Source organism: Raphanus sativus, chromosome 5, assembly GCF_000801105.2.
Source record: "Raphanus sativus cultivar WK10039 chromosome 5, ASM80110v3, whole genome shotgun sequence".
Taxonomy (NCBI): domain Eukaryota; kingdom Viridiplantae; phylum Streptophyta; class Magnoliopsida; order Brassicales; family Brassicaceae; genus Raphanus; species Raphanus sativus.
In genome coordinates this window covers 5,163,922-5,181,375 of record NC_079515.1, presented here as the reverse complement: position 1 = coordinate 5,181,375, position 17,454 = coordinate 5,163,922, and the positions used below count along the sequence as shown (strand labels likewise).

Below are 17,454 nucleotides of genomic sequence, written 5' to 3'. Positions count from 1 at the left end.
CTACGGATGCTTGTCAAATTCGCATTTATATTGGACTTGAATTGATTTATTCAAGAGAAATAAAAAACGTTAATACAAGTTTAGCAATGAGATAATTGCAGAGAAAATGTCTCAGCTAATACAACAATAACAAAGAACCGTCCCAAGGGAGAATAGTCTACTCTCAGTTTCTCGCCTTGAAGTTTCTAGCAAAGAATCTAAACACATGGACTAAGATTCTCCCAGTCTCAGTGTGCATCTTCTTTCTTGGATTACAATTACCAAACCCAACCCCAAGCTTATTTACATATAAATCAACGGTGTGTGTTGTTGTGTCCCTTTGTACAACTTCCACCGGAATAAATAGCCAAAACAAACTAACAAGGACCACAAAACCTGTAAGAATGCGAAAGTAACCAACCCCACTTTTTAACAGTTTTGATTGCTAGCTGCTGCCTCTGGTTTCATTTTAAGCGCAAACCGCTTCCACCGCTAGTTTCTTCATCACATTTGGACACGGGTCTCCACCAAACATCTCAGGTGCTACAGTTACAGAACACCAATTCTGCCCAACACAAAGCTGCAAGAGACAGAAAAAAAAAAACAACTTTCAGTACACATTCCAAAGTTCAAAACAGAACAAAATATCCATGCTTTTACGAAACTTACTCTGTTGAAGGCATCATAGGAGTGGTGAGCGTGACAGCTTCCTTGACGGTAACTACCACAAGTTCCTTCAGGTGTACCGAAGCTAGCAAACTTCACCGAGGTCATCTTCTGCCCAGGCCCACATTGCAAATGCACTTTGGGATGCAGCGGTTTGTTAACTTTCCCCGAAGAACGCAACTGGTAATTCACAAGCGTTGATTGCCATTCATAGATATCTGCACAGACACTGTCCACCTCCCTTCTGACAAACGAGATTCCGTTCGGATCTCCTCCCCATTCCTCAAAGACAACCAATAGATTCCCACTTGGTTTCAGCCACGACCTTGGGACATGGTACCATCTCTGGGAAGCCTCTCCACAGTTTCTTAAGCACTTGTTCTCGTTGAATGTTCCGGTATAAGAACACTCGCCGCAAGAACCAACTGCTTTATACGCAGGCCAGTGACGTCCCAGGCTCTGCCCGTTAATCCATATCTGACCTTTTCCCATGCTTCCCATGTCCACAGCCAACGGCGAGTCGCCAGCTGGTGCAGAGAATGTCGTCTGAAACAAAACCAATGGAGACATGTTAAACCACCAGAAACTAATATTGTTTTAAGGAAGATGAACTCGAGAGATGTTTACCTTGTACCAAGTGAGCGGCTGCTTTTGTGCAACATATGCACCTTCTGCCCACTCAACCGATGTGCTCCCGCTGAGTGAATGAAGACTTAGACTCTCTCCTCTGAGACCAACCTGAAAAAAGGTAAATCACTAAGTCAGTGGAGTGACAGAAACTCATAACTGGGGCAACAGAGGATTTTATCTTTATTAATGTTACCTTGTAAGTCCATTTCTGCCATGACAGATCCCTCCGTCCTCCATTGAGACCGTTCAATGAAACTGGACCCAGAACTCCAGCATTCCATGTCTCAAAATGTGGACCCACATTCTGCATTGTATCCACACAACACATAGTTTAAGACCATCTTCTTTGTCCAACTTAGGCCAATGGATCAGTTAGGAAAAAGTTTGGTGCTAGGGACTAACCGGGAGACCAACAGCGATGCTTAGTATCGCAATTTTGTTGAAACCAGCTCTTAGATTCACACCTTGTCGGAATGTTATCTTAGGAGAGTCTAAGCCGCCATAAGCAGATCCTGGATAAGAGATAGTCCAAAGACATGTCAAAATATGACCAGCGGATTATTCTTTGTGATGCTTTTAAACTAGTAAACAAAGCAGTTACCAGATAACTGGCCATTGATGAATACATGCATAGCATGTCCAGCTGATAGAACAGTAAGAGTCGGCAAGTCTCCACTCCTTAAAAACCCTTCGTTGGAATCAATCTTAACACTGTAAAACAATAGAAAGAAAACCATTTTTAAAGAAAGTCAAAAATGCATTCAGAGATTCTGAAAGGTCAATCGGATACTACTTACTCAGTCATGTACCACAGGTAGTCAGAAGTGTCTCGTGTGGTGTTGATCTGCTCCACTAATCCAACCATTGTGAAGGACTCATCAATGTAAGTTGATGGGTCTTCATTGTATGCTTGCCAAGATAATCCTCCATGAACAGGAACCTGAACCATTTTCATCCTTGAAATTTGAGCACCAACCTACAAGCCAAAACCAAGAAGAAACATGATACGTTACTCATATAGTTATATGTAGTCCAAGCATATAATGATTATTTCTTCTTCTTACCCTGGCTGTGTTGTAAACTGTGTTTTTGCAGTCTGGGAGAATACTAATAGACCATGGAGGTAGATTGTAGTGGTTGCTCCCAAAAGAAACTTTGGCGTAAGATCTTGGATTGTAATTTGCTAAGAATGCAGAACAAGCCCCAGATTTCGATTTGTACACATGAGCCTGCACATTTTTTCATATGTACATTTAAGTTTTAACAAGTTGATAAAAGCAAAAAAAAAACAATATTAACGAAGAAAAGGAAAAAAAAAGGCTTTGAGTTGAGTGAGACCTCTTGATAGTTTCCAAGGGGCATCCTGGTGGGCTCTCCTGATACTAATGCTGGCTCACACAGCTTGATCGCTCTATGCAAATCTTTCAAGTGACCCCACTTAGGCTGCCTTTCAAGTCCTGTTTGTAGAGGGCATCAGTTACTTACTATCTTTAGTAAATAGAAAAAAAAAGAAAGAGAGATTTAGCAGAAGTTTTACCGTATTCGTCCAGAGGCGCGTCATAGTCATAGCTGGTTGCAATAAACGGACCACCAGCAGTTCGGCCAAAATTTGTTCCACCGTGATACTGAAGCAAGAAACCATTTGTATGAGAGAATTGGGAATATAGCTCAAAAAGAGGGATATGATTTAACTTTGTGAAGAATTGGTGAATAAACAAAAAGCTTTTACCATGTAGTAATTGATGAAAGATCCACCTTTTTGGATAAACCTTGCAACGGAAAAGGCCATATCTTCAGCTGGACGATAAGGAACTGGGCCTCCAAACTTTGTAAACCTGTAGTAACATTAGAGAGAACAGACTGAGAACACTGCAAAGCAATAATAGAAGGAAGAGATTTCACTTTTTGAGTTTTCTTGCTTACCATCCAGTCCAGGCTTCAGTCCACATTTTGGGTTTGTAAGCCTTGTTTGGAGAGAAGTAATCGCAATAGAAGCCATTGCAAGCATTGATCTAGGCAGAGAGAGAGCAAATATAGATTCAACAAGTTAAACAAATATGTAAAAGGAGAAAAGAGACTGATCATTATTGTAATGATCCACATGTGTTTTTGTCGAGGAATTTGCTTAAAATGATTGAATAATATTTCATTATTTGAGACAGAAGAATGTGATAATAGTCAAGGAAAGAACAAAAGAGCATGAAAAGAAGTAACACCAAAGCATGTGCAACTTAAATGAATAACTAATATTTAATGAAATAATCTCATTAGAAACAAAGAAGGCTTACAGCTAATGAAGAAAAAAAATGTCCCAGGGGACAAGACAAAAGAAGAAGGCTTACAATGGGGTCGGGTGCATCGTCTTGTTTGCACATGACCCAAGGGACACCAGTGCCTAGCCCCACAGCCATTTTAGCTGCCCAGTTGGTGTAAGACCGTCCCGGTGCACCTAGCTCATATTCCAATGGTCCATATTCATTTTCAATCTGTCACAACACATACACAGACAAAAACTCTCCTTAGTCTCATTCTCAGTCTATACTAGGATTGCTAAAACCCAAGAATTCACATAAAGAAGGTTTTTTTTTATATTTACCTGAGAGAGGATTATAGGACCGCCTTGGGACTCAAACAGCCTCTCAGCTTTCATCATGTTAACAATCTTTGTAGTAAACCTTTGCATTTGAGCCTTCAGAAAGAACCAAAAAAAAAAAAAAATCTCATGAGTCAAACAAGAGTCAATGGAACAAGTGTGAGTGAGTTTTAGTAACTTCAAAATGAAGACTAGATTAGCTTAGGAAAAAAAAAACATGTTTAAACCTTGAAAGGACCGTTATCTGTTCTGAAGCTAATCCCTGGAACATACTTAAGCCAAACAGGAAATCCACTGAGAAAAAATTAAAACAGAAACAAACAATCATATTTAGATTATTCTGGGAAATTTTTATCCTTTTTTTACCTTTCTATTTTGAGGATAAGAGACAGTAAATTTAGCTAATAAATAGTTAGTTACCCGAAGTTCCATTCAGCACAGACATAAGGACCAATCCGGAGATGAAGATAAAGTCCAGATTGTTGGACCAACTTGACAAACTTAACCAAATCATAGTTGCCTTCGAAATAATACTGCAGATGAAGCCAAAAAAAAAACATTAAAGTGGAATCCAATGAATCAGTACTTCATTCACACACACACACAAAACAGATCCAATTAAATTAAAAAGGTAAGATTTTTTTTTTTACTTACTTTGCCAGGAGAAGGCTCGTGTCCATTCCAGAAAACATAAGTCTGAATCACATCCAAACCTCCTTCTTTAGCTTTCCTAATTAGATCTGGCCACATCTACACACACACACACAAACATACATATCCAGATAAGGAAACAATGTGGGGGGTATGAGAGATTACAGAACACTTTTGGAATAAACTCTAAAACTAAACAAAACCTCGGGAGTGCTTCTGGGGTAATGAATAGATCCAGAGATAAGGATTCTTCTTTTGCCATTGATGGTAATGGCTCTGCTATCGTAAGAGACAGAGGCAGAGACTGAAGAGACTAGAAACCCTAGAAGAAACAGAGCTGAAGCTGCCGCCGCTATAGCCACATTCTTCATGGCTCAGACTGTCTTCTACTCTCTTCTTTAGTTGAGCCGCAGAGAGAAGAGGAGATAAGAATGGTTATGGTCGGAAGCACAAAAGGTTGAAGCTTTCTTTTAGCTCAAAACTTTTGTAAGAGAATGGGGAAAGTTAGATTCTTGGAGTGTGAAAAGATGAAAACTTGCGTTTTTCCTTTTTTTTTTGTTCGGATGCTCTCAATTAGAGTTGCGTTGCAGCTGCTTTTAAGCACTCGAGCAATGTGAGAAGAGGTATCTAGTAGGACCTACCGTTGAGAGACTTTTTGGGACCCACCATGTTTTGGCCTTTCTCATTTGTTTCTTTTCAATAATTCCCGGATACGGTGTCGTTTACGGGTTATACAGTGTATATGACGAATTAATTTAATTTAAAAACAGACGACTGTATATTGTTAACTAAACTTAGAATTAGAACAGCTTTTCAATTAGATGACCATTTAAATCTAGGATTATGTCGATTTTGTCTATAATTTTGAGACCATCAGAAAAATCGAGATTGGACGGTGCAACCTATATATGGCTGGCGGTGTCAATATCTACAATTTCGTTCATATGTCCTATTCATATTAATGGATGGGAGAGTTAGCTATAGTTTAGTTATCTATTACTAATTTAAAACAAACTAGATCATGACCCGCGCGACTGCGCGGGTTTTATTTTGTTTTAACAAAATAACATATATTCTATAGTAGTCAATACAATTTAGAGTTTGTCTATTTCACATAATGTAGTTTTATATAATTTCGAGTTTGTCCAAAATGTATTGTTTAAAAACAATGAAAACTGTTATTTTGTATTAATAGTTTTTCATTGGTGTATTAGAGATATAATTGTATGGTGCAAACATTAATATAATATTAACCAGTACGATTTCGATTAAAATAACAGTGTATTACAGATGTATTGTGAACCACTAATCTAATAGTAACCAATACGATTTGGACTAACGTAATAGTGTATTATAGATATAGACATAAGATGGATACACTAATTTAATATTAACCAATACGATTTAGACGAACAAAACTGAAGTCTTCATTATAATTTTAATAAAATAGTTATTAATTATTATAAAATAGATAAACAGAAAATTTAATGGAAAAAAATAGCAAGAAAGATTAACCGTGCGGATACATAAATGTTTTATGTTTAGTAAAATAATTTAAATGAATCTGTATTAATCCAAAAACAATTATAGATTCAAATTTTTATTAGAAGAATAGTATTTTGAATGTGTATGCAAAAAATTCAATAAATTAAAAATGACAATGTGTTTTTTTAGAAAGTTAAGTGCAATAAAAATACACAATCTTTTTTGTTTTATATTTATTGACAAAATAACTATTATGCCCAAGAAAGAAAATTTCATTATAAATTTCCATGTCCATATAGAATTAATAAGCATATTAGTAACAACAAATTATCCAGGAAAGAGAGAAAAAAATAGCTACATCTTATTTTCCTTTTCTTTAATTTATTTTTAGGCTAGTAGACTCATAATTGATTTTTTTTAAGTTAAAATTGATGTTTCTGTTATTGAAATCCCATAATATGTCAAGTTACCTATTAAGTTAGATATACATAAATACAAAATCCCATAAAACCGAGATTTTTGGTATAGTAGATTAATCTTGGAGAAAGGGGGTTTTCCATATTTACGATATTTCAAATCTATAAATTTGATTGTGAATATTTGATTGCCACCGAGATTTTAGGTATAGTAAACTCTTAATCGATTTTTTAAAAGTTTGAATTGATGTTTCTATTATTGAAATAAGAATATATTTTTAACTTGGAGAAGGTGTTTTCCCATAATTGATTATTTTTAAAGAATAAATTGATGTTTCTATTTAGTGTATATTCATTATTTGAGCATCAAGAAAAAAATATTATGATATCTTTAGTATTGAGTTTCAACAAAAAGTACTGATGTGGTTGAAACATGCTGTTAAATTATTTGGTTAATTCAATCCATTGGTTTGGGAGATAATTGGATTAAGATAGTTAAAATTGGGCAATGACATGTTTTGGACTCGTTTATATTTTTAATAACATGTGTAACGTTTATTTTTATTTTTATTTATTTATATATTTATTTTTAAAAACTCAGACTCGTGTAATATTTATATTGGAGACATTTCTTGTATTCATTTGACTATAATAAAAGAGAGGGGTTGTTATATTTGTACTATTATATAATATATACGGTGGTGTTAAATGATAGTCAAATGATTTAGATATTTTGTAAATAATTTGCGGTGTAGTTAAGTTATAGTCAAATGATTTACGTTCATATGAAAGTTCGATGGAGTTAATGTTAAATGAAAGAATAGATAAAAAGAGGTGATGTTAAATGATAATTACGGTGGAGTTAAATGATAGGATAATATTAATTACGGTAGAGTTAAATGATATGTGCTCTACATTAAACTCTCTAAGGAAATATTTAAATGAAAGGTTAGGCTAAGAATAATAATGTGATGTCCAACTTTAAAATCTACCTAGAAGAAGTTAGAATGTTTCTGCTTTAATAAGATACTAGATTTTGACCCGCGCTTTGGAAGCGCGGAATATTTTACGATGAAAAATTTCACTAATAACTTAACAAATATTTTGGTAATTTTTAAAGAGTGTATATTTAAAATATTTTTGTATTTAAATCAGTGTTTCTAAATTCAACCCGATTGTAATTATACCGGTTAATCCGGAGATCTGACAATTCAATTTAGGTTTTTAAAATATTCATATTAAAAAAAATCACTAAAACCCGAGACTAACCGATTGAACTGATGGATGACCGATATGTAATCTAATTGGATTTAAATTGTAATAGTTTCATATTTTGTAGTCTTATAATCCAAATTTTAAAGTTCATTATTTTGCAATTTATGAAATTATAACGTTTCTACAAAATTTTAAAGAGAAAATGATAGATATAAAATAACTAAGATTAATTATTGTATTGTTTGGAAACATTGATAGTAGTATAAAAATATATTGTTTGGAAACATTGATAGTAGTATAAAGAAATAAATATATTGTTTGGAAACATGGATAGTAGTATAAAGAAAAGAATATTAGTGATTTAATGTAGGTTTAACTATAAAGTATAAATGTGTATTTAATTTAAAAACTTACAAAATAAATGTTAGGTCCAACACAATGTTTCTGTTTTAATAAGATAGATATACAACAATGTCTAAACTTTTTTTTTTGAAATATTATAGTCTTATATTATATACTCATCAAAACACGCAAACATACACACAATAATTGTTATTAGCCAAGAGACAAGGTGTCAAACAGAGGGAGATATCGTGTTTGTAAAGAATCGTTAAAGTTAACAACCCAATCGATTACATTGGATGGAAACCATTTCTTTGTCCTCGTCATCAGATAACATAAGAACAAATTATTCGAGTTGTGAAGTGGTAGTCGAGCAATCTATATACAAGATGCACGTGTACGTATGATATTATGGCAAAGAGCTAGCCACAGTCTAAACCACTAAGGGCATGTGTGAGCATTGGTAGGAGACTCATGTGAATCTCTTGGAATAAATAATTGCGTCTTGTTGTTTTAATAAATTGAGTCATTATCTTGATTTTCTAACATGTGGTACAAGAGTCTCTTGGCAGAAAGACTCTCGTTTCTTCTATTATCATTTGTTTTATTGTTGAGTCTTTTATTGAGACATCATCGTCAAATAAAGCCTAAATCATTATCAAAAATAAGTAACTATACAAACATACATGCATATATCTATTAGACGAGATTATGTGACTATATGTTATATATAGTATCAGTATGGACTATGGTCTATATGGAGTCATGGAGAGTATGCATACCTATATATATCATCTAACAACTATGATGAAAGCTTTGACATAAACAACTACCATGAGGAAAAAAAATAACAACTACGATGAAAGACTTACATTGGCATAGGTGTTTTACGAAGAAATAACGTTGTAAGTTGATCAATCACGCATTGAGTTACGTGGAGGAATTAAACTGAAAACGAAACCAAGAATAAAAATAGAAAAGTAGATCAATAATGAATGAAACCAAACCCGTTTAACTGCGACGACAACAACAGTTTCTGCGTTCTGTTCTCGTGTTCATTAGTTTATTCCTTTCCCACTTGCAAAGATTATCAATACTGCACTGGTTTGATTTTTCTTTTGTTCCGTAGGATCTTGAAAACCTGTACTGGGCGGCTGTACATAATGGGTTCTAAATTAATAATCATTTCCTAATGTTTTTTTATTAAGACAGTAATTAAATTATTTTTCAATTTTCTTTAAAATAATATAGCACTAGAAAGAGAGAAGCTAACGCGAAGGCCATGTCTCTGTACTTGTGATTATGTTAGAATATTTAGATCCGAGCAGTTTTCCTTAAATCTTGATTACTATCGTCTATAGTCAACTTTAAAAAAGTGATATAGTATTTCGTAACTTTAATATAATAGTAATACTAATGAGCGATTATATTTGGCAATCTTCAAGAATTGATTGCTCCTGCAAACGTAGTTAGTCATGTTTTCAACGACATGCATGTGGACGATGATCTTTGGGACTCATATGACCCAAGCAGAAATACTAGAGGCAAATACTGGTTTTAAATCAATCATGCAATCTAGCTACATTAGAGATAACCCTTCAACCTATAGCTGATCCAACTCATGGCACGTTAAATCATTGAAATACATATACATTATGTAACTACGTAAGACTGATTTTACCAAAAAAACCTATGTAAGACTGGTGAAAGCTAGAGAGTACAGATCGATTACTTGGGATTGGAGTTTCTTAATTACTATTGATTTTTACATTCCGTACGATCATACAAAAAAACTACATGTGCTCTTCACAATTGGAACATGAATGAAATTATTTTTGCCACTAAAAAATCAATCACAAGGAATTCGACTTTTTTCTCTAAAATCCAATTATGTATAAACATATAGGTAATTAACCAACTCAATTACACAGTGTTTTGACTCAATTATGGCGCATAGTTTACAACCACTTGCAAAGATATTTCTATTTTGTGATGATGACAAATTTAATAATTTGTAGTATAAATTATATTGACCCGCGGGGACAAGCATGCATGCATGTTGCAGCTTATTGATAATTATACGAAATGAGAATCTTGGTTCTTTCTTAGAAAAATGATCGAAATATATGTTTTTTCATCTACTGTAATTCTTACACATGAAACCCAACGCTGGTATACGTACATACGTTATAAGGCCATCTGCAACGGCAGTCCTTCCCAAATCCTTAGGAATTAATCTTACAATAAATAAAATATAATAATAATATTTTGGCTACTGTTACTACGGATCAGTCCGTAAATAAGGAATAGAAGGACCCGGTCCTTAGAACACATGACGATGGGAGATTGGGTTTCTTTTTGTAAAAAAAAATTAATTCTCCATGGAAGAGAACGTCGTCCGCGAAGAAGACGGGAGAGAAAGTTGCAAATCGAAATCGGATTTGGAGAAACCTTAAGAGAGGTGGAATCTTTGGGGTCGAGACGATCAAGAGCGACTTGAGTTTTTCTTTTTCGAACGAGGTTCCTGACGATACAATTTCTCCCAAATCCGGCACACCTATTAAGCTTCTAGGTCGTGACGATGCTGGCGTGTGAGTAAAACCTCTATTTGATTCATTGATTCAGTTTCTCCTTAGTCTCTTTTGTCATTGCTTTTTATGGTGGAAGATACTTTCACAGATACTTTCATGATTTTGGTCATTGTTTTGTATAGCAATTCTAATTTGCAGTATCTAATAGCCTTGATTGATGATCTCGCTGTATGTAACCTATTGTTTTGTGACTGTGCTTAGTTGTCTGTTCTTTTGTATGTATATGCCTTCTGTGTTTTGTGTTATTAGCTCTGTTGTTATTCTCTGGTCATCTGTATTGATCTCATCAACAGAATACATTATTGAGCTACTATTATCTTATACCAATGGCCAATATTAAGTGTCATCTGAGTCTTTGGTATGTTTTGTACTCATTTAACACAAGAGGTGTGCATGTTTATTGACGTGAAAGTATACTGCTTGCTCTTTAATAAGCATTTTTGTTTATGTGGCGAGGAGGTAACTTATATACATGTTCTCTCTCTTTTTTTTTCTTTATACAGTTGGTGACTTGAACCATTTGATATTTGCTCCTCTCACCTCAAGAGGATCTCAGCAGTACCGTTCCCTCACTGTCCCCGAACTCACCCAGCAAATGTGGGACTCCAAGAACATGATATGTGCTGCTGACCCAAGGCACGGGCGTCACCTCACAGCCTTTGCCATGTTTCGTGGTAAGATGAGCACAAAGGAAGTCGACGAGCAGATGCTGAACGTGGAGAACAAGAACTCTTCCTACTTTGTTGACAGTCTGTGACATCCCTCCCACCGGTTTGAAGATGGCATCCACTTTCATTGGGAACTCAACATCGAGACGGAGTTCACAGAAGCAGAGAGCAACATGAACGATCTTGCCTCAGAGTACCAGCAATACCAAGTGTGTGTATTGGCAAGTGTGTGTGCAATAGTTAGGAATATATAAACATATCAAGAGTGAACTAATTAGCTTCTTTTTGTGTCATCAACACTTAAGAACTCCTAATTAAGTAACACCATTGCACACACCTTTGTTGTAAGAATCCTTAACTATTTAAAAAATAAAAAATAATATTAAACTAATCCTAAGGATTCCATCCACAAATCCACCATTGCACATGCTCTAAGATAATAATCCTTTCTGTGACTGACTAATTGCACTCAAGTTTGCAGGTTAGATGCCGACGATCACACCTATTTGTGCATATATTATATTGTAACTATGTTCCCTTGTTGAGGTAATTTGTTGTAGTTAGATTTTTGTAGACCCAAATTTAAAGTTAGGCGTCACACTTATGCATATGTATTATGTATATAGTCGAGATACCTTTCAGGCTTTCACAATCGAAAATAGTATCGATAGAAACGTATACATTAACCTTATCCATATATAGCAAGAAGAGGTTCCTAAATAATTGTTTTGAGAGGGTGCATTTATTTCGACGGCTTAATTACGTTGTAGATATTGTTTTAGCTAGTTCTTGATTCTTTATCATCGATTGCCTTATCCTATATTTATATGAAAGGTCTCGTTTCTTCTTCACTTTCTCGACAGATCACATCTAACATGATAAATTTCTCTAAAATATATAACCAGTACATAAAAATACAAAGAATGATGATTATTTTCCTCTTTTTGGGATTGGACATTCCATAATTCAAGATAAAATAAAATGAAACTAGAACTCGAAAAGAGAACTATCACTAAACAAAGGAACAAATAAGCGGGTTAAAACAAGTCTCATTTGATTTTACTCTTCTATCAAAATAGTGGGGAAGAACGAGAAATCTGGATGAGAAACAAGTGGAAGAAAACGTCGGGTCCACGATAAGTGTGACACGTCAACCTTGTCGGTGGGAGCCATGATGAACATCTGCTGGATAATGTGCAATGTTATAGGACAATAAGGCATCGACGTTACAAAGAAAATGAGTGGCTGTCTATGTGTAAAAGATAGGAGCTACAAAAATATGATATGTTTTATCTTCTTTTCTTTTGTTCGTTCCCTCATATGATTTTTATCTTATTCACACAAGAAAAATAATACGGATGAGACTGCCACATATTCAAATTTAATACCATTCCCATCAATCTTGATCCTTTAATCTTTTTAGGGGTCCCTTGTGATACAAATTGAACAGATATAATTCTAGCAAAACGAGAATGTACTGTTCTTGGTGGGTTCGAAAGAGAGAAAAAGAGTTTAAGATATATCTTAACTAAAAACACTGACCATAGCCGTGTTCCATTGCATGTAGCTGCAACATGCAATCGCGACCTACAACCAAATATCATTCGCTTATGTGTCGTAGAATACTACAACTGATCGTTTCGACTAGGCGCAAGTGACATGCAGATAAACAACGCTACAACTGATATCTAATTCGGAAAATATGAAAATTGTATTTATTATTCTTACATACTATTTTCCCTTTTATGGTATCTTTGCTCGTGTCATCTAATTTTAGTAATATTAAAAAAAAAATGAGTAAAGAAAGCTAAGAAATTTGTGATATTTTGTACTACAAAGGAATCTCACATTGATTGATTTGGTCGGTCCATTGTAATCCATTGCAATAGTACAGGTTTTCGTAGGCCGGTTATGGGCCCTATAGTTCAAACTACTAGGCCTACTTAGAAAGAGAAGTCACCAATGACAACCGAATCTAAAGTCTACTGACTACTAGTGACTAGATACTTATTTCGCTTTTCATTTTTGGATAAGGATGTTGCTGTTGTGGATTAGATGAATAAAGGATCTTGCTGTTGTGGATTGGATTAAATGATGAAGGTAACATTTACAATTTAATATCGTGTTTATCAAATGAATTTAAAATACGTCCTATAGTAGCATTGTCTCAACTTGCAGAATTATAAGATGACGATTCCCATTTTTAACCGCTACTCGTTATCTATGTATAATATCTTTGTTAGTTTTGACCCAAAAAAATATATATCTTTGTTAGTAGTACAACTGTACAAGCATCATCATTGGGACAGAAGACAAAAATGAGCATTTTGATTTGAGAACCAGTAGGAGTTTTACACATTCGTATGTATCACGATGTGTACGCACAATACACATACTCTCCGGTTCAGTGAACAATGAAAAGCTAAACCGGCCTAACTCTGATGATCCTTCAGCGTTTGCATGATCTGAGAGAGTAAACGACCTTTACTATACTACTGTTGACACTTGCTCATCTAGAGATTCGCCAAAAGAAAAAGAAAAGGAGAAGATGGTTATGATATGTGTCGCTTCACCGAGAGTATTATCAACTAAATGAAATTTATGACTGATTTAAATGAAGGGAGAAAGATTTAAACTCACTGAGTACAAAGGAAGGCAGGTTTGATTCTGATGGCTTTGGCTTGGCCATTTCAATCATGATCTCAGTCGAAGAGTCGCTTGAGAATCCTAGCTTCTCCATTATCTTCTCTAATCTTTTCCCGTTCGTCAGATACAGATAACCAATCTTGAAATTAAAAACAGAGGAAAGCAGGTTTAGGTATCACGCAAAACAAGAAGGATTTTTTTTTTTTTAACTTTCAAACACAATGTAAGTTTAGCTACTCGGGAGGAGCTTACCAGTGTCTCCAATGATGATGCTTTGTTATAAACTGCAACACCTGCACGCCTTCTTGAACGTGTTCTAGCCGAGCCTAGATTTTTTCCCCACCTGAGGACATCCCTGCAGCAAATACACAATTCATCAGACCAGATACAATCAATGAGAGAAATGAAATCAAATGTGGACTTGACTGAGTAACTGACCTCTCTTCCTTTGTCAGGAAATCATCATCAACAAGTTTCTTCAGCAAAACATACTGAAACAAGATGATGACAAAAAGTTAGCAGTTAACATATTAGATAACAACAATTACTCAAAAGTTTTAAGCCCAAAATTTTGTAGTAAAATAAATGGAAAAGAAAACTACAAATATCATTGAGCTGATACCAATAGAATTTATGGTGTAACTAGATGAAAGATCTAAAGACTATATAGCAAACCCATGAAACAGAGCAAACACACACAATACTCTGCTTCTTCGAGAATGGGAGATAACACCACATTCAAATACTGATCTGAGAACAAAAAGATGACAAACCTGAGCTTCACAGCGCACCACAGCTCTAACACGATCGTTATAATCTTCAATACTAAGTGGAGGGAAAAGGAAATGCCTACGAGCATATAGCTGCAAAAAACAAAACAAAACCAAAAAGAAGAAGCTTTCCCGTGAGAGAGTAGTTACATACAATCCGCACTTAGCACAAAGATTAAGAGCAACAAAAAAAAAACTTAATTAAAAGCATGAGAGCAACAACAAAAACGAACCTCATAAATGGAATCACCTATAAAAGCCAAAGAAGCAGCATTGAAAACTGATCTGGGCTTCTCAAGCTTTGGTGGACTTGGAGACCACGTCTCATATCCCATATAACTATCATCAACTTCTTCACTCAACTCTACACACACATCAAACACACACAATCTTACTAAACCATATCATATCTCCAATCAATAGAACCAGAAAACAAAAAAATTGAAACTTTTAATCAGGGTTCGCTTAATCTACGCGATTCCGTTAAGAAAGCGTCTACCTTTACTTGCGGGTCGCTTGAGCAAATCGTCGACGGAGATGCTGATTCGAGGAGACGGTGGAGGAGGAGGTAAAGGCGGCGGTAAGAAAGAGTTGCTGTTAGGGGTTTTCTTCGCTTTCCGAGGCGCGTTAGGGTTGTACGGAAGTCTAGGCTGTGTATCCAAGGCAGCTCTCACGGAGAAGCTCCCTGATAGAATCACCATTGAAGCTTCACTCTCTTCTTTAGTCCTTCCTTTCGAGTTAGTTTCCAACGATAAGGCCACGAGACGCTTCGTTAGCTGTTACGTCGTCGTATTAGGTACATGGGCCTTAATTGGGCTTTTACTTGCTCTGTTAGGCCTTTTACTTTTCAATCGGGTTGGAGGGTTTATTGTTGATCTCTGCACCTATATGAGAGACCTAGGACTTGCATTTTGTGGTCCATGAATCTCCTCTATAGTGTAGTGTGTTATATAACTTGTCCACACCTGACCGAGGACCCTCCAGGGTTTACATGTTCTTTTACATAAGGTTATATAATGTTGAAAACCTTTTTTAATTTGATGTTTTAATTTTACCAGAGACTGTATACCTTTTGCTTGTGTGTTTCGTGTCCCGTAGTAGCTACAAATATGGGCTGGGACACATGAGCAGGTATAACTATTGAAACAACAACGAGCTAATGATCTTCAAATGCATGTTAGAGGAAAAAGGTGAACTGGTGGACAAGAAATCAAATATTAATTGATATACTTTATTAATATTCTAGCAGCATGCGTATGGTCACCAATAAAGATATTACATAGTTTGAGTTTGAGACACAATTCTTCTTGATGTCTGGGGCTGGGTTTAGTCAGACTATGGTCAATGTGTATAGACAGATTCTTACATAAAGATTACAAAAAGTATAGCATAAGTGTTATCGAAGGGTCAAAATGGTAGGTATAGTGGTTTTGCATCAATGTCATAAAGAGGACAAAGGATCATGTTCTTGGCTATCCAAACCCCTAGAGATTGTGAAATCAAATGGGGCAAAATATTCTCCAGTTTTTAACTTCAAGTGATTCTTCACATGGAGATATGGTCCAAATGAAAACAACCCCACAACTCCCCAAAATTATAAGTAATGCATATTATTTGACTCTCGTTTATGTTGAATTGTTTTTTTTTTCTTATTCTGTTCTGCAAACTCTCAATCTTTGAGACTTTTTGGGCAAGAAAATACAGATCAATAATTTCAGTTTCTGCAAAAAAAAAGAGAAGAAGAGGAGAAGAATGAAGTAAATAATAGATTTCATACACTTTATTCAAAAACCCTCTCGGATTTCCAAAGATGCACGACCTTAAATCAAAGGAACTCATGCAATAATTAGATATGATTGAAGCACTAATTTTGTATAGTGTCTTTCATTTTCTCTTGATCAAAATGTATATACAATTAATGTAATGATCATATAAAGATAGCTCCCGTGTTAGGTATTGCTTGATCGAAAAGCTTATAAATGGCGTTTATAGATATTATAAAAGAATCATAAGTTTCCCAAATAATTAATAAATACTGGGAAAACTATTATAAAGTAAATAAAAAGAGAATCGCTAAGTTTATTGTTTGGCATTAGTCAAAAGGTTAGATGTTAAATTTAATTAAAGGAGTGGCTTTTTAGGTTCAAAGTTTGTATAAACAAAGTAGTCAAGCGGCTAAACAACCTCACCTCTTTAGATTCTAATGTATTATACCAGAGATCATACATGCACAAGCTGTATGAAAGTGAGGTGGTGTGCATGTGGTCCACCCATGAGGAGATTAAATTAGCCTTAACCCTTAAATAAAAATATCATGATTTTATTGCAGAGCTTCGTTTGATTACGTAATGTGTTACGTGGTTAACATATCTGCAGTCCAAGAGTTGAGTATGGTTTTTGGATGCTGAGCGGTCTAGCATCATAATCATATACACTAAACTAAGCTTCAATACATCTCTAGTCATTAACATTTTAAGCGGGTTTTGATCTCATATGAACCAATTCAAAAGCAAACCACATTTTTCAAAGTCTCAAGGAACCGTTCTGATCTGCGTACGATATCCCTCCCAAAGTCGTAACCACTCCTACGTATTGACATATGTGTACACCCACACCCAGATACTGTAATTGTATTCTCATGAATATCTTTGCGCAATGCGCATAAATGATACATATGAGCATGCATGTCATGTATCCACTACGATCATGACAAAAAGATGTGTTATACGGTGAAATAAGATATGTGACCTAGTGGAATTTTGCACGAATGCGCACCCAAAATACCCCACAAGCCAAAAGACA

General features: G+C 35.1%; 2 protein-coding genes and 1 pseudogene across 2 annotated transcripts; 1 reads left to right on the top strand and 2 right to left on the bottom strand.

Moving 5' to 3' along the window:
* Positions 1-69: 69 nt before the first annotated feature.
* LOC108861609 (beta-galactosidase 1) lies at positions 70-5,102 on the bottom strand. The gene is made up of 18 exons (XM_018635510.2): positions 4,723-5,102; positions 4,523-4,618; positions 4,289-4,401; positions 4,096-4,162; positions 3,872-3,964; positions 3,618-3,761; positions 3,199-3,287; positions 3,005-3,110; positions 2,813-2,900; positions 2,614-2,732; positions 2,340-2,504; positions 2,073-2,251; positions 1,877-1,986; positions 1,678-1,787; positions 1,469-1,579; positions 1,273-1,383; positions 649-1,191; positions 70-559 (listed from the first exon to the last, which is right to left on the bottom strand). Exons 1-18 carry the CDS (start codon positions 4,888-4,890, stop codon positions 449-451), a joined length of 2,523 nt encoding a protein of 840 aa, XP_018491012.1. The 5' UTR covers positions 4,891-5,102; the 3' UTR covers positions 70-448.
* A 5,221-nt stretch (positions 5,103-10,323) lies between these two features.
* LOC130512898 (tubulin beta-3 chain-like) lies at positions 10,324-11,578 on the top strand (annotated as a pseudogene).
* A 1,958-nt stretch (positions 11,579-13,536) lies between these two features.
* Positions 13,537-15,409, bottom strand: LOC108857780 (uncharacterized). Its single transcript, XM_018631791.2, has 7 exons — positions 15,152-15,409; positions 14,886-15,016; positions 14,656-14,745; positions 14,321-14,373; positions 14,135-14,237; positions 13,877-14,021; positions 13,537-13,749 (listed from the first exon to the last, which is right to left on the bottom strand). Exons 1-7 carry the CDS (start codon positions 15,351-15,353, stop codon positions 13,724-13,726), a joined length of 750 nt encoding a protein of 249 aa, XP_018487293.1. The 5' UTR covers positions 15,354-15,409; the 3' UTR covers positions 13,537-13,723.
* Positions 15,410-17,454: the final 2,045 nt, after the last annotated feature.

Coding starts and splice junctions, on each gene's coding strand:
- LOC108861609 (XM_018635510.2), bottom strand. CDS start 4,890: ATGAAGAATGTGGCTATAGCGGCGGCAGCTTCAGCTCTGTTTCTTCTA. Junction 4,402..4,522: donor ACGAGCCTTCTCCTGGCAAA/GTAAGTAAAAAA, acceptor CTTCATCTGCAG/TATTATTTCGAAGGCAACTA. Junction 1,987..2,072: donor TACCTGTGGTACATGACTGA/GTAAGTAGTATC, acceptor ATTGTTTTACAG/TGTTAAGATTGATTCCAACG.
- LOC108857780 (XM_018631791.2), bottom strand. CDS start 15,353: ATGGTGATTCTATCAGGGAGCTTCTCCGTGAGAGCTGCCTTGGATACA. Junction 14,374..14,655: donor TGGTGCGCTGTGAAGCTCAG/GTTTGTCATCTT, acceptor ATCTTGTTTCAG/TATGTTTTGCTGAAGAAACT. Junction 13,750..13,876: donor CCTGCCTTCCTTTGTACTCA/GTGAGTTTAAAT, acceptor GCGAATCTCTAG/ATGAGCAAGTGTCAACAGTA.